General features: G+C 43.0%; 1 protein-coding gene across 7 annotated transcripts in view; it reads left to right on the plus strand.

The window, feature by feature from the left end:
* Positions 1-13,265, plus strand: part of LOC106573031 (activating molecule in BECN1-regulated autophagy protein 1B) — a 51,408-nt gene that overhangs the window by 30,939 nt on the left and 7,204 nt on the right. For 6 of the 7 annotated variants that reach the window (XM_014147648.2, XM_014147644.2, XM_014147639.2 and 3 more), the window contains 4 exons: positions 5,717-5,856; positions 6,245-6,355; positions 6,580-6,773; positions 7,023-7,157. In XM_014147648.2, coding sequence (XP_014003123.2) covers positions 5,717-5,856; positions 6,245-6,355; positions 6,580-6,773; positions 7,023-7,157 — 580 coding nt within the window. The remainder of the gene's footprint in view (positions 1-5,716; positions 5,857-6,244; positions 6,356-6,579; positions 6,774-7,022; positions 7,158-13,265) is intronic. The other variant, XM_014147640.2, reaches the window with a different exon arrangement.

Here is a 13,265-nt window from a genome sequence, read left to right on the forward strand (position 1 = left end):
TAAGCCATATCTCAGACTGGCCAATAAAAGATTAAGATGGGCAAAAGAACACAGACACTGGACAGAGGAACTCTGCCTAGATGACCAGCATCCCGGAGCCGCCTCTTCACTGTTGACGTTGAGACTGGTGTTTTGTGGGTACTATTTAATGAAGCTGCCAGTTGAGGACTTGTGAGGCGTCTGTTTCTCAAACTAGATTTTGTTACGTTATGGAGTTTTTCTAAATTTGGTGAGGAAAATGTTTAATTCAATCTACACACAATACCCCATAATGACAAAGCAGAAACAGTTTTTTAGACATTTTTGCAAATGTATTAAAAATAAAGAACCTTATTTATGTAATTATTCAGACCCTTTGCTATGAGACTTGTAATAGAGCTCAGGTGCATCCTGATTCCATTTATCATCCTTGTGATGTTTCTACAACTTGATTGATGTCCACCTATGGTAAATTCAATTGATTGGACTTGATTTGGAAAGGCACACACCTGTCTACAGTGAGGGAAAAAAGTATTTGATCCCCTGCTGATTACGTTTGCCCACTGACAAAGAAATGATCAGTCTGTAATTTTAATGGTAGGTTTATTTGAACAGTGAGAGACAGAATAACAACAAAAAAATCCAGAAAAACCCATGTCAAAAATGTTATAAAATGATTTGCATTTTAATGAGGGAAATAAGTATTTGACCCCTCTGCAAAACATCACTTAGTACTTGGTGGCAAAACCCTTGTTGGCAATCACAGAGGTCAGACGTTTCTTGTAGTTGGCCACCAGGTTTGCACACATCTCAGGAGGGATTTTGTCCCACTCCTCTTTGCAGATCTTCTCCAAGTCATTAAGGTTTCGAGGCTGACGTTTGGCAACTCGAACCTTCAGCTCCCTCCACAGATTTTCTATGGGATTAAGGTCTGGAGACTGGCTAGGCCACTCCAGGACCTTAATGTGCTTCTTCTTGAAGCCACTCCTTTGTTGCCTTGGCCATGTGTTTTGGGTCATTGTCATGCTGGAATACCCATCCACGACCCATTTTCAATGCCCTGGCTGAGCGAAGGAGGTTCTCACCCAAGATTTGACGGTACATGGCCCCGTCCATCGTCCCTTTGATGCGGTGAAGTTGTCCTGTCCCCTTAGCAGAAAAACACCCCCAAAGCGTAATGTTTCCACCTCCATGTTTGACAGTGGGGATGGTGTTCTTGGGGTCATAGGCAGCATTCCTCCTCCTCCAAACACGGCGAGTTGAGTTGATACCAAAGAGCTCCATTTTGGTCTCATCTGACCACAACACTTTCACCCAGTTGTCCTCTGAATCATTCAGATGTTCATTGGCAAACTTCAGACGGGAATGTATATGTGCTTTTTTGAGCAGGGGGACCTTGCGGGCGCTGCAGGATTTCAGTCCTTCACGGCGTAGTGTGTTACCAATTGTTTTCTTGGTGACTATGGTCCCAGCTGCCTTGAGATAATTGACAAGATCCTCCTGTGTAGTTCTGGGCTGATTCCTCACCGTTCTCATGATCATTGCAACTCCATGAGGTGAGATCTTGCATGGAGCCCCAGGCCAAGGGAGATTGACAGTTCTTTGTGTTTCTTCCTTTTGCGAATAATCGCACCAACTGTTGTCACCTTCTCACCAAGCTGCTTGGCGATGGTCTTGTAGCCCATTCCAGCCTTGTGTAGGTCTACAATCTTGTCCCTGACATCCTTGGAGAGCTCTTTGGTCTTGGCCATGGTGGAGAGTTTGGAATCTCATTGATTGATTGCTTCTGTGGACAGGTATCTTTTATACAGGTAACAAAAGCTCGTTACCTGTATAAAAGACACCTGGGAGCCAGAAATCTTTCTGATTGAGAGGGGGTCAAATACTCATTTCCCTCATTAAAATGCAAATCAATTCATACAATTTTTGACATGCGTTTTTCAGGATTTTTTTGTTTGTTATTCTGTCTCTCACTGTTCAAATAAACCTACCATTAAAATTATAGACTCATCATTTCTTTGTCAGTGGGCAAATGTACAAAATCAGCATGGGATCAAATACTTTTTCCCCTCACTGTATATAAGGTCCCACAGTTGACAGTGCATGTCAGAGCAGAAACCAAGCAATGAGGTTGAAGGAATTGTCCGCAGAGCTCTGAGACAGGATTGTGTTGAGGCACAGATCTGGGGAAGGGTACCAAAACACTTCTGCAGCATTGATGGTCCCCAGAATACATTGGCCTCAATCATTCTTAAATGGAAGAAGTTTGGAACCACCAAGACTCTTCCTAGAGCTGGCTGCCCCGCCAAACTGAGCAATCGGGGGAGAAGGGCCTTGGTCAGGGAGGTAAAAGGCACATGACAGCCCACTTGAAGTTTGCCAAAAAGCACCTAAAGGACTCTTAGACCATGAGAGGTTCTCTGGTCTGATGACACCAACATTGAACTCTTTGGCCTGAAGGAAACCTGGCACCATCCCTACGGTGAAGCATGGTGGTGGCAGCATCATGCTGTGGGGATGTTTTTCAGCAGCAGGGTCTGGGAGACTAGTCAGGATCGAGGGAAAGATGAATGAAGCAAAGTACAGAGAGATGCTTGATGATAACCTGCTAGAAGGTTCACATTCCAACAGGAAAATGACCCTAAGCACACAGCCAAGACAATGCAGGAGTGGCTTCGACACAAGTCTGAATGTCCTTGAGTGGCCCAGCCAGATCCCAGACTTTAACCCGATCGAACATCTCTGGAGAGACCTGAAAATAGGTGTGCAGCGACGCTCCCAATGCAAACTGACAGAGCTTGAGAGGATCTGCAGAGAAGAAAGAATGGGCGAAAATCCCCAAATACAGGTGTTCCAACTATGTAGTGTCATACATAAAGCTATTGCGGTGACCGTATTACCGCCACACCGCTGATCACGAGTCATGAAGGCAGTCAAATTCCACGTGACCGTTTAGTCACAGTAGTTAGGCTTTTCCAAGGTCTGATGCTGCTGATGGACATTAGTAGCCTACCAAACTTGCTTACTGCCTGGTACTCAACACTCTATTGTCACGCTAATCACTCTGACATCAATGCAAATGTAATTGAAAATCTAATCAAACACTTCATGAGAGCCCATTAGCTTATGTTGCGCAACATTTCTCTAGGCTATGCAATTGCGCGAGAAAGAGTGAAGGCCTCTACTAAAAAGAGGAGGATCCCATCAGCTTTCTATTAGGCTTGGCCTACTATACTTATTTCTTAACTTTCCTAATATTAAGCACATTGCTTCTCTTTACAACAGGAGTATAGCCTACCTGGCTGGGATGAAAATGGGCCACAGGAAAAGTGTCCTCCATTTGCTATTTAAGTGCATAGATTACATAGTTTTTTCCCGCTAAATTAAAACCAATTTCTCACATATTATTTAGTTTATGTAAAGACAAAATTAATCAAGAATAGTCTGATGGGTGAAAATATTACCCTATCACTTCTGAATGATATATTATCACTTGTAAGTGATGCCCAGCATAAGAAACTGCCTTTCTTTTGCAACTTTTTTAGTCACACACCTCATGTAGCCTAGCCCATAGGCCTATATGTTTTGATAAGGTTTGTATCACAACTAAAGTGGCAAAATAACTTAGTAAAATTAAGCACATTCATCCATTTTATAATGGGTTCTGAGCCTAACTGGCTCTGCGTGAGTTTCAAGTTTGGGGAAGATAATTTTCACCATAGAACTGCACCTTTATAATAAAAGCATTACATGCATAATTGCATTTGCTGTCACTTTTGATAATGGTCTTTTCCCGCTAATGGAACATTAACGCTTATAGCCTACTGCCATGTGGGCATTGTTGCGCTTATAATGTGAAGAAATAGCCTAATAGTTTATCAACATTTTAAGCTAAACGCTCTGATCTGTTGCGTCAGCCACATTGCATGAAAAAATGTTTTGCTAGTGGTTGTATTAATTGTGTATCTATTGCACCCCACAACTGTTCTAGGCTATATTTGGACTATTTATTTCGCGCACAGATAGACCAGGTTAACTTTTGTACTATGGAGGATAGTAGATTGACATAGGCTAGTGCTTTTGCTGTTTGTTAAGCCTATTCATCTTGTTGGCTGACAAAGTAAATGTGGACAGTTTTTCCAATAACTTCAATATGCACCTTGGAATTGGATAAGGACGTGTGCGGTTGCAGATGTGTCTGTCTTCACTTGTAGCCTGTGAGAAAGACTCGATCACGTGATGGAGAGCCATGGGAGTGAGAGGTGCTTCGGAGCGGCCACCTCTCAGTGAGAAGGGCACAATGCAGCACTCCTGGCCAAGAGCGCAACAGCCACTGGACGCAAAAGGCATTCATTTTTTTTAGGATGCACTATGGCCACACAAAGAGGATGCCGCCGCAATTTTTTGTTTTCAAATTTCAAATCATCATTAATCGCATCTTGCAACCTTACAATGTATTAGAAATCAAAACGTATAAACCAACATTTGTAGAACAACTAAAGTTACATGAATAACTCTAAATGAAGCATATAGGAGTACCTATTTCTTTGTTAACTGCACTCCCTCAAATAGTTTGGAGAAATAGTTATATTTTATTCAGCTTTGTTCAAATCTATTCTTCGGGCAGCAAGTAGCCTAGTGGTTAGAGCGTTGGACTAGTAACCGAAAGGTTGCAAGATCGAATCCCCGAGTTGACAAGGTAAAAATCTGTTTTTTGGGGGGGAGGGGGGGCCCTTCTGCTGACAGGGTACGCCCCACAGTTTGGTAACCACTTGTGTATAGAATCATTGTACCATCCAAACCGCTATGAAATATATTTTCCATTACCAAAAATATTGTATTTTCAGCTGTTTGAAACTGGAGTACAAAATGGAAAGTAAAAGACTCCAAAACTAAACTTAAGATTGGGAAGAGAAGGAATAGCGCACATAGAAGAGATCTACCACTTCTTAGACTTGCTTTCAATGAGAATGACAGATCTATAAGTCACATTTCCATGGGAATTTGGTCAGTCGCCCAAAAAGTAAATATTGCAGCTTGAAGTACCTATTATTTCCCACAGAACTGCCTCAAATCCGACCAATAACAATCATATTCCACCTATTCACTAGTGATGGTGGAACAAATCCATCCAGGATATTATTTCGGTTGATGTATCGTTTTGGCAATATCGCAATATTATTTTTGCTCTAGTTGGCTGTACCTGCACCAAAAGTATTTTTACTTCATATCTTGTTCTCCATCTTCTTTTTAAATAGGGAGCCAATTTTGTTTTCTCATGGCTCTCTCTTGTCCCTCTGCAGCAGACATATGGTGAGCAATATGTTTAGACTATGGAATCGCAGTACAGTCACAGTATTGAATCTCAATACATATAGAATTGTGAGAAACGCAAAAATATCAAATCGACACCTAAGTATTGTGATAATATCATATCGTGAGGTCGATCCCTGGCAATTACCAGCCCAACTATTCACTGTAGAAGCACCATAAAACTACTGATACATTCTTCAATGGCTTTTAAATGACTGTCTGTCTGGCCATTACAGACATTATAAAGCCATTCAATTATTCAAAACCAGCATGAAAAGGTTAGATCAGATGGAACATAGACATTTTATTTGCTTATTTTTTTGAATTTCTCCAATGACCCCTTGCTTTCCAGTAAGACATCATCTGTTCTTGACTTGTACGCTTGTTGATGTTTGTTTGTTTGTGTTCTCTATTTGTTCCTTAGATGGTGTTTAATGTGGTGTACCCCATGGCTCCGGACCAGCGGCGGCACGTCAGCATCAATTCAGCCAGATGGCTTCCAGACCCGGGGATGGGCCTGGCCTACGGGACCAACAAAGGGGACTTGGTCATTTGCAGGCCTGTGTGAGTAGTGCTCCCGTCTGTCCATTGTAACGCTTATACCTGATAGACTGGACGCTATCGGGACGGTGCATGAGTGAATTTCTTGCTTTGATATTACTATACACTTTGTGTCAAAGGTGTATTCCCGGTATCTTGAGTTCAGGGCAGTCCTTACCACCACCTCCAACGCTGGCAGTTATTTGGATTAATTTGGTCTCTGATTTTATTATTCTAATAGCCAGTAGAAACAGGAACCCTCCAGATTGGAGAGGGTCAATTATTGGTCTGTAATGAGATCATTGTCTGTCATGATTACATTAAGCAATCTCTCCTCATTAGAGAAATCTGATTATGACGACATCGTCAGTGCCAATGAATAATGATGTCGTGCTGTCTGTCTGTTCTCCAGGTTGTACCGGAGTGACGGAGAGAGCCCGGCCGAAGCGAGCACCGAGCCCATATTCACAGTCAACAACAGTGGTGGTGGAACAAGCAGGACCCGCGGTACAGATCGACCAGGGTGAGGAGTCTAGGACCAAAGAGATGTTGTCACCTCTTTCTCTTACATGTCCTCTCTGGCCTGCTCACTGTGTTCACTGAACTGTATCAAATTCCCAGAAATGCTTCAACTTAAAAAATTGGGGATTTTGGGGAAGTTTCTGGAATTTGCAACTCTAAACTGTGTAATGAGTATCCATCCATCAGGTCATATCAATCTTCTCTGTGGTGTTTGCCCACTCCAAGGGCCCCCAGTCGCTCCAGCTGGAGACTTGACAGAGACATGGGTCTGATGAACGCCATTGGCCTCCAGCCCCGACACCCCGCCCCCTCGGTGACTTCACAGGGCACTCAGACGCCCATCGTGCAGCTGCAGAACGCCGAGACGCAGACAGAGATGGACCTCTCCGGGCCCAGCACCTCCCACGCTGCTGCTTATGGTAGGAGGAGACTTTTCATTGTTTCCCTGTGTGAAACAAAACACTGAGATCCAATCAGACCCATGCTCAATGATACATTGCATTTCAATTAATATTCAGCAGTACAAGTATTATTTAGTATTTTACACAGTTGTTAACCTTCAACACATTTCTGTCCCATCTAATTTACTGTGCAATTTAGTGTTGCAATTTACTTTTGTTGAAGAAATGTTAGTGTATCAATGATTTCTCTCTCACTACTAATCTCAGTAGAAGCCCGTCCAGAGGTCCCATCCACAAGCCGTGAGACCCAGGGAGGTCTGGAGCAGCCGCAAACCAGGCGGACTGAGGCCAGTGCCATGGGGGACTCTTCAACAGAAGCCGGCACCTCCACAGCCAACACCGGTAATCCTCCCAGTCCCACCTACTACTCTCCCTTTTAGAATGCCTAAAGACCCCTCTTATTGTACATTCTTACATGGTTTTAAAGCAGTCTTTCCTCTAGTTATATCTTCAGACAGGGTGGCATCAAAAGTAAATTGAAGGGTAGGAGAAACATTTTTACAGCAGGTATAAGTATTCACCCCCCTTGAACTTCTGTTACATTTTAATCCACTTTGTAAATGTATTTGTAATTTTTTGTCAACAGTCTACACAAAATGTTCTGTAATGTCAAAACGGAAGAAACTTTTTTTAATTTAATTTTTCATTTACAGTGCGTTCTGAAAGTATTCAGACCCTTTGTTTCCCACACCCCATAATGACAAAGCAAAAACTGTTTTTTTTAAGACATTTTTGCAAATGTATTAAGAATAAAAACAAGAACAAGGCCACTCCTGCATTGTCTTGGCTGTGTGCTTAGGGTTGTTATCCTGTTGGAAGGTGAACCTTCGCCCCAGTCTGAGGTCCTGAGCGCTCTGGAGCAGGCTTTAATGTAGGATCTCTTTGTACTTTGCTCCGTTCATCTTCCCCTCGATCCTGACTAGTCTCCCAGTCCCTGCCACTGAAAAAAATCCCCACAGCATGATGCTGCCACCACCTTGCTTCACCGTAGGGATAGTGCCAGGATCCTTCCAGACGTGACGTTTGGTTTCATTAGACCAGAGAATCTTGTTTCACATGGTCTGTCCTTTAGGTGCTTTTTGGCAAACTCCAAGCGGGCTGTCATGTGCCTTTTACTGATTAGTGGCTTCCTTCTGGCCACTTTACCATAAAGGCCTGCTTGTTGGAGTGCTGCAGAGATGGTTGTCCTTCTGGAAGGTTTTCCCATCTCCACAGAGGAACTCTGGAGCTCTGTCAGAGTAACCATCGGGTTCTTGGTCAAACGGGCGTCCTAGGGAAAAACGGAGAACACCGTTATGTTCGTGAGAGTCTCAACTTTCCATAGAGGGGGTCATATTAGTGTGTAGCCCAAACCGTTCGGACGCTACAGAAGAAGTTGGCAGAAGAGGCTGTACCAACTTCAGACGAGGCTTGTAGGGTGTCCTAGAGCAAAACTGAGAACAGAGTCTTCGCTTTCAATAGAGTTGTTCGTCGGACAATCCGTTCGGATGCTACAGGCGTTTTCGTGAGTCTTCTTGGTAAGCAACTCCAGTGTAGATTTGGTTGTTGTCCTGCTGAAAGGTGATTTCCTCTCCCAGTGTCTGGTGTAAAGCAGACTGAATGTTTTTCTGTGGGATTTTGCCTGTGCTTAGCTCCGTCAGTGTCTGTCTATCCTGAAAAACTTTGCCGATATCAGGCATACCCGTACCCACACCCACCCATAATTTGCTTCCTGCAACACAAACTCAAAAATGTTCTGGGACACTGTAAAGTCCTTGGAGAATAAGAGCACCTCTTCCCAGCTGCCCACTGCACTGAGGATAGGAAACTCTGTCACCACCGATAAATCCACTATAATTGAGAATTTCAAAAAGCATTTTTCTACGGCTGGCCATGCTTTCCACCTGGCTACCACTACCCCGGTCAACAGCACTGCATCCCCCACAGCAACTCGCCCAAGCCTTCCCCATTTCTCCTTCTCCCAAATCCAGTCAGCTGATGTTCTGAAATAGCGGCAAAATCTGCACCCCTACAAATCAGCCAGGCTAGATAATCTGGACCCTTTCTTTCTAAAATGATCTGCCAAAATTGTTGCAACCCCTATTACTAGCCTGTTCAACCTCTCTTTAGTGTCGTCTGATATTCCCAAAGATTGGAAAGCAGCTGCGGTCATCCCCTTCTTCAAAGGGGGGGACACTCTTGACCCAAACTGCTACAGACCTATATTTATCCTACCCTGCCTCTCTAAAGTCTTCGAAAGCCAAGTCAACAAACAGATTACCGACCATTTCGAATCCCACCGCACCTTCTCCACTATGCAATCTGGTTTCAGAGCTGGTCATGGGTGCACCTCAGCCACGCTCAAGGTCTTAAACGATATCTTAACTGCCATCGATAAGAAACAATACTGTGCAGCCGTATTCATTGACCTGGCCAAGGCTTTCGACTCTATCAATCACCACATCCTCATCGGCAGACTCAACAGCCTTGGTTTCTCAAATGATTGCCTCGCCTGGTTCACCAACTACTTCTCTGATAGAGTTCAGTGTGTCAAATTGGAGGGCCTGTTGTCCGGGCCTCTGGCAGTCTCTATGGGGGTGCCACAGGGTTCAATTCTTGGGCCGACTCTTTTCTCTGTATACATCAATGATGTCGCTCTTGCTGCTGGTGAGTCTCTGATCCACCTCTACGCAGATGACACCATTCTGAATACTTCTGGCCCTTCTTTGGACACTGTGTTAACTACCCTCCAGACGAGCTTCAATGCCACACAACTCTCCTTCCGTGGCTTCCAACTGCTCTTAAATACAAGTAAAACTAAATGCTTGCTCTTCAACCGATCGCTGCCTGCACCTGCCCGCCTGTCCAGCATCACTACTCTGGACGGTTCTGACTTAGAATATGTGGACAACTACAAATACCTAGGTGTCTGGTTAGACTGTAAACTCTCCTTCCAGACTCACATAAAACATCTCCAATCCAAAGTTAAATCTAGAATTGGCTTCCTATTTCGCAACAAAGCATCTTTCACTCATGCTGCCAAACATACCCTCGTAAAACTGACCATCCTACCGATCCTCGACTTCGGCGATGTCATTTACAAAATAGCCTCCAATACCCTACTCAATCAATTGGATGCAGTCTATCACAGTGCCATCCGTTTTGTCACCAAATACTACCCACCACTGCGACCTGTACGCTCTCGTTGGCTGGCCCTCGCTTCATACTCGTCGCCAATCCCACTGGCTCCAGGTCATCTACAAGACCCTGCTAGGTAAAGTTCCCCCTTATCTCAGCTCGCTGGTCACCATAGCAGCACCCACCCGTAGCATGCCCTCCAGCAGGTATTTCTCTCTGGTCACCCCCAAAGCCAATTCCTCCTTCGGCCGCCTCTCCTTCCAGTTCTCTGCTGCCAATGACTGGAACGAACTACAAAAATCTCTAAAACTGGAAACACTTATCTCCCTCACTAGCTTTAACCTCTCTGGTGTATGTGGGACACACTATTCAACAGCCAGTGAAATAGCAGAGCGCCAAATTCAAAACAACAAAAATCTCATAATACATTTTTTTCACACATACAAGTATTACACACCATTTTAAAGATAAGATTCTCGTTAATCCAACCACACTGTACGATTTCAAAAAGGCTTTATGGCGAAAGCATAACATTAGATTATGTTAGGACATCAACTTTGACAAGAAAAACCACACAGCCATTTTCCAAGCAAGGAGAGGAATCACAAAAACCAGAAATACAGCTAAAATGAATCACTAACCTTTGAGTATCTTCATCAGATGACACTCCCAGGACTCAATATTACACAATACATGTATGTTTTGTTCGATAAAGTTCATTTTTATATCCAAAAACCCCATTTTACATTGGCGCGTGATGTTCAGAAAATATACTGCCTCCAAAACCTCCGGTGAATGAGCACATCAATTTACAGAAATACTCATCATAAACGCTGATAAACTTTACAACAGTTATTGAAAGAATTATAGATACACTTCTCCTTAATGCAACCGCTGTGTCAGATTTCAAAATAGCTTTACGGCGAAAGCACATTGTTCAATATTCTGAGTACAGAGCTCAGCCATCAAAGCAAGCTATACAGTTACCCGCCAAGTTCTGGAGTCAAAAAAAGTCAGAAATGGTTTTATAAATCTTCACTTACCTTTGCTGATCTTCGTCGGAATGCACTCCCAGGACTCCCACTTCGACAAGAAATGTTCGTTTTGTTCGATAAACTCCATATTTATGTCCAAATACCTCATTTTTGTTCGCGCGTTCAGCCGAGTTATCCAAATGCGCCATGCTCGCACATTTTGTTGAGACGAAAAGTCAAAAAACGTATACTACAGTTTGTAGAAACATGTCAAACGATGTATAGCATCAATCTTTAGTATGTTTTTATCATACATCTTCGATAATATTCCAACCGGACAAATCCTTTGTCTTCAGAAAGGAAAAAGAAAGCACCTCAAGCTGACGGCCACACGCATGAATGATCTAATGGCACTCAGCCAGACACCTGGTTGAGATGACTGTCATTCCCTTCCAGTTCACAGTAGAAGCCTGTAACAACGTTCTAAAGACTGTTGACATCTAGTGGAAGCCTTAGGAAGTGCAAAATGACCCCTAAGTCACTGTAGTTTGAATAGGGAATTAATTGAAAAAACTACAAGCCTCAGATTTTCAACTTCCTGGTTGGATTTTTCTCAGGGTTTTGCCTGCCATATGAGTTCTGTTATACTCACAGACATCATTCAAACAGTTTTAGAAACTTCAGAGTGTTTTCTATCCAAATCTACTAATAATATGCATATCCTACCTTATGGGTCTGGGTAGCAGGCAGTTTACTACGGGCACACTTTTCATCCGGATGTCAAAATACTGCCCCCTACCCTAGAGAGGTTAAGCACCAGCTGTCAGAGCAGCTCACAGATTACTGCACCTGTACATAGCCCATCTATAATTTATCCCAAACAACTACCTCTTCCCCTACTGTATTTATTTCTCTATTTTGCTCCTTTGCACCCCATTATTTCTATTTCTACTTGGCATTTTCTTCCACTGCAAATCTACCATTCCAGTGTTTTACTTGCTATATTGTATTTACTTCGCCACCATAGCCTTTTTTGCCTTTACCTCCCTTATCTCACCTAATTTGCTCACATTGTATATAGACTTATTTTTCTACTATATTATTGACTGTATGTTTGTTTTACTCCATGTGTAACTCTGTGTTGTTGTATGTGTCAAACTGCTTGCTTTATCTTTGCCAGGTCGCAATTGTAAATGAGAACTTGGTCTCAACTTGCCTACCTGGTTAAATAAAGGTGAAATAAATAAAAACATAAAACATACCATGATGCAGCCACCACCATACTTGAAAATAAGGAGGCAGTTACTCAGTGATGTGTTGTGTTGGATTTTCCCCAAACATAAGGCTTTGCATTTAGGTCAGAAAGTGTATTCCTTTGCTGTGTTTTTTTGCAGTATTACTTTAGAATCAGTGATAAATTTGAAGTAATATGTGATAATTTTGGTATAAAACATAAATTAGATTATATCATACGTGATAACGCTGCAAGTATGAAAAAGGCCTTCACAGTTTGTTTCCCCAAAGCAAGCAATGATCATGATGATGATGATGTGGATAACCCCAGCCTATGGGAAGAATTTGGTGAAGAGTACAATGCTGATGTGGAAGCTATCCAAACCAACTGCAGGCAACAGATCTTACAGTGCTTTGTCCTGTTCATTACAACTGGTGATTAGAGATGGACTAAAGGAAACAAAAATTATACACAGTATGATGGCTAAGGTAACTAAACTTTGCAGCTTAATACATATTACCTGTGGTCTGAAAGAAGCATTTGAAGCTGAGTTCGGAGTCAATAGTAGTGTCCCTGCTGCTGTGTCTACCAGATGGAATTCTATCCTCCAGCTTGTTAAAGCAGTGACCGATCTGAATCAACAAAGCCTCAATACTCTAGTTGAGGCCCAAGGACACAAGGAGCTCTGCTTATCACCAAGGGAATGGAGCCAGCTATTGGACCCTTTTGTCCAGGCCACCAACCTTACTCAGGGGGAGAATGTGGTGACTCTCAGTGCTGCCCTTCTTTGTGTACTGTCACTCAACTATCATCTGCAAAGTATACTGAGCACAAGTCGTCACCTAGTCAGTCTAGTAAAAGCATTGCAGCAGTCACTCAAACGCTGATCCAGAGGGTGTTTGTGAATGTCAGAATGGGGCACTCGGATTACCAGGCAACAAAACTTCCATTTGGTGACAATGTATACATAATGGCAGCACAGCTGGACCCATCTTTCTGCCTGTTCTGGCTTGATCATGATGTCCTCATACCACATGAAGATAAAGCTGAATTGAAGGAGAGTCTGATTGGTAGGTACAATGTCACCATGTCACTTGCATTCAAATAATAATGATTTCATGAATA

This window comes from Salmo salar, chromosome ssa16 (assembly GCF_905237065.1).
Source record: "Salmo salar chromosome ssa16, Ssal_v3.1, whole genome shotgun sequence".
Lineage (NCBI taxonomy): Eukaryota > Metazoa > Chordata > Actinopteri > Salmoniformes > Salmonidae > Salmo > Salmo salar.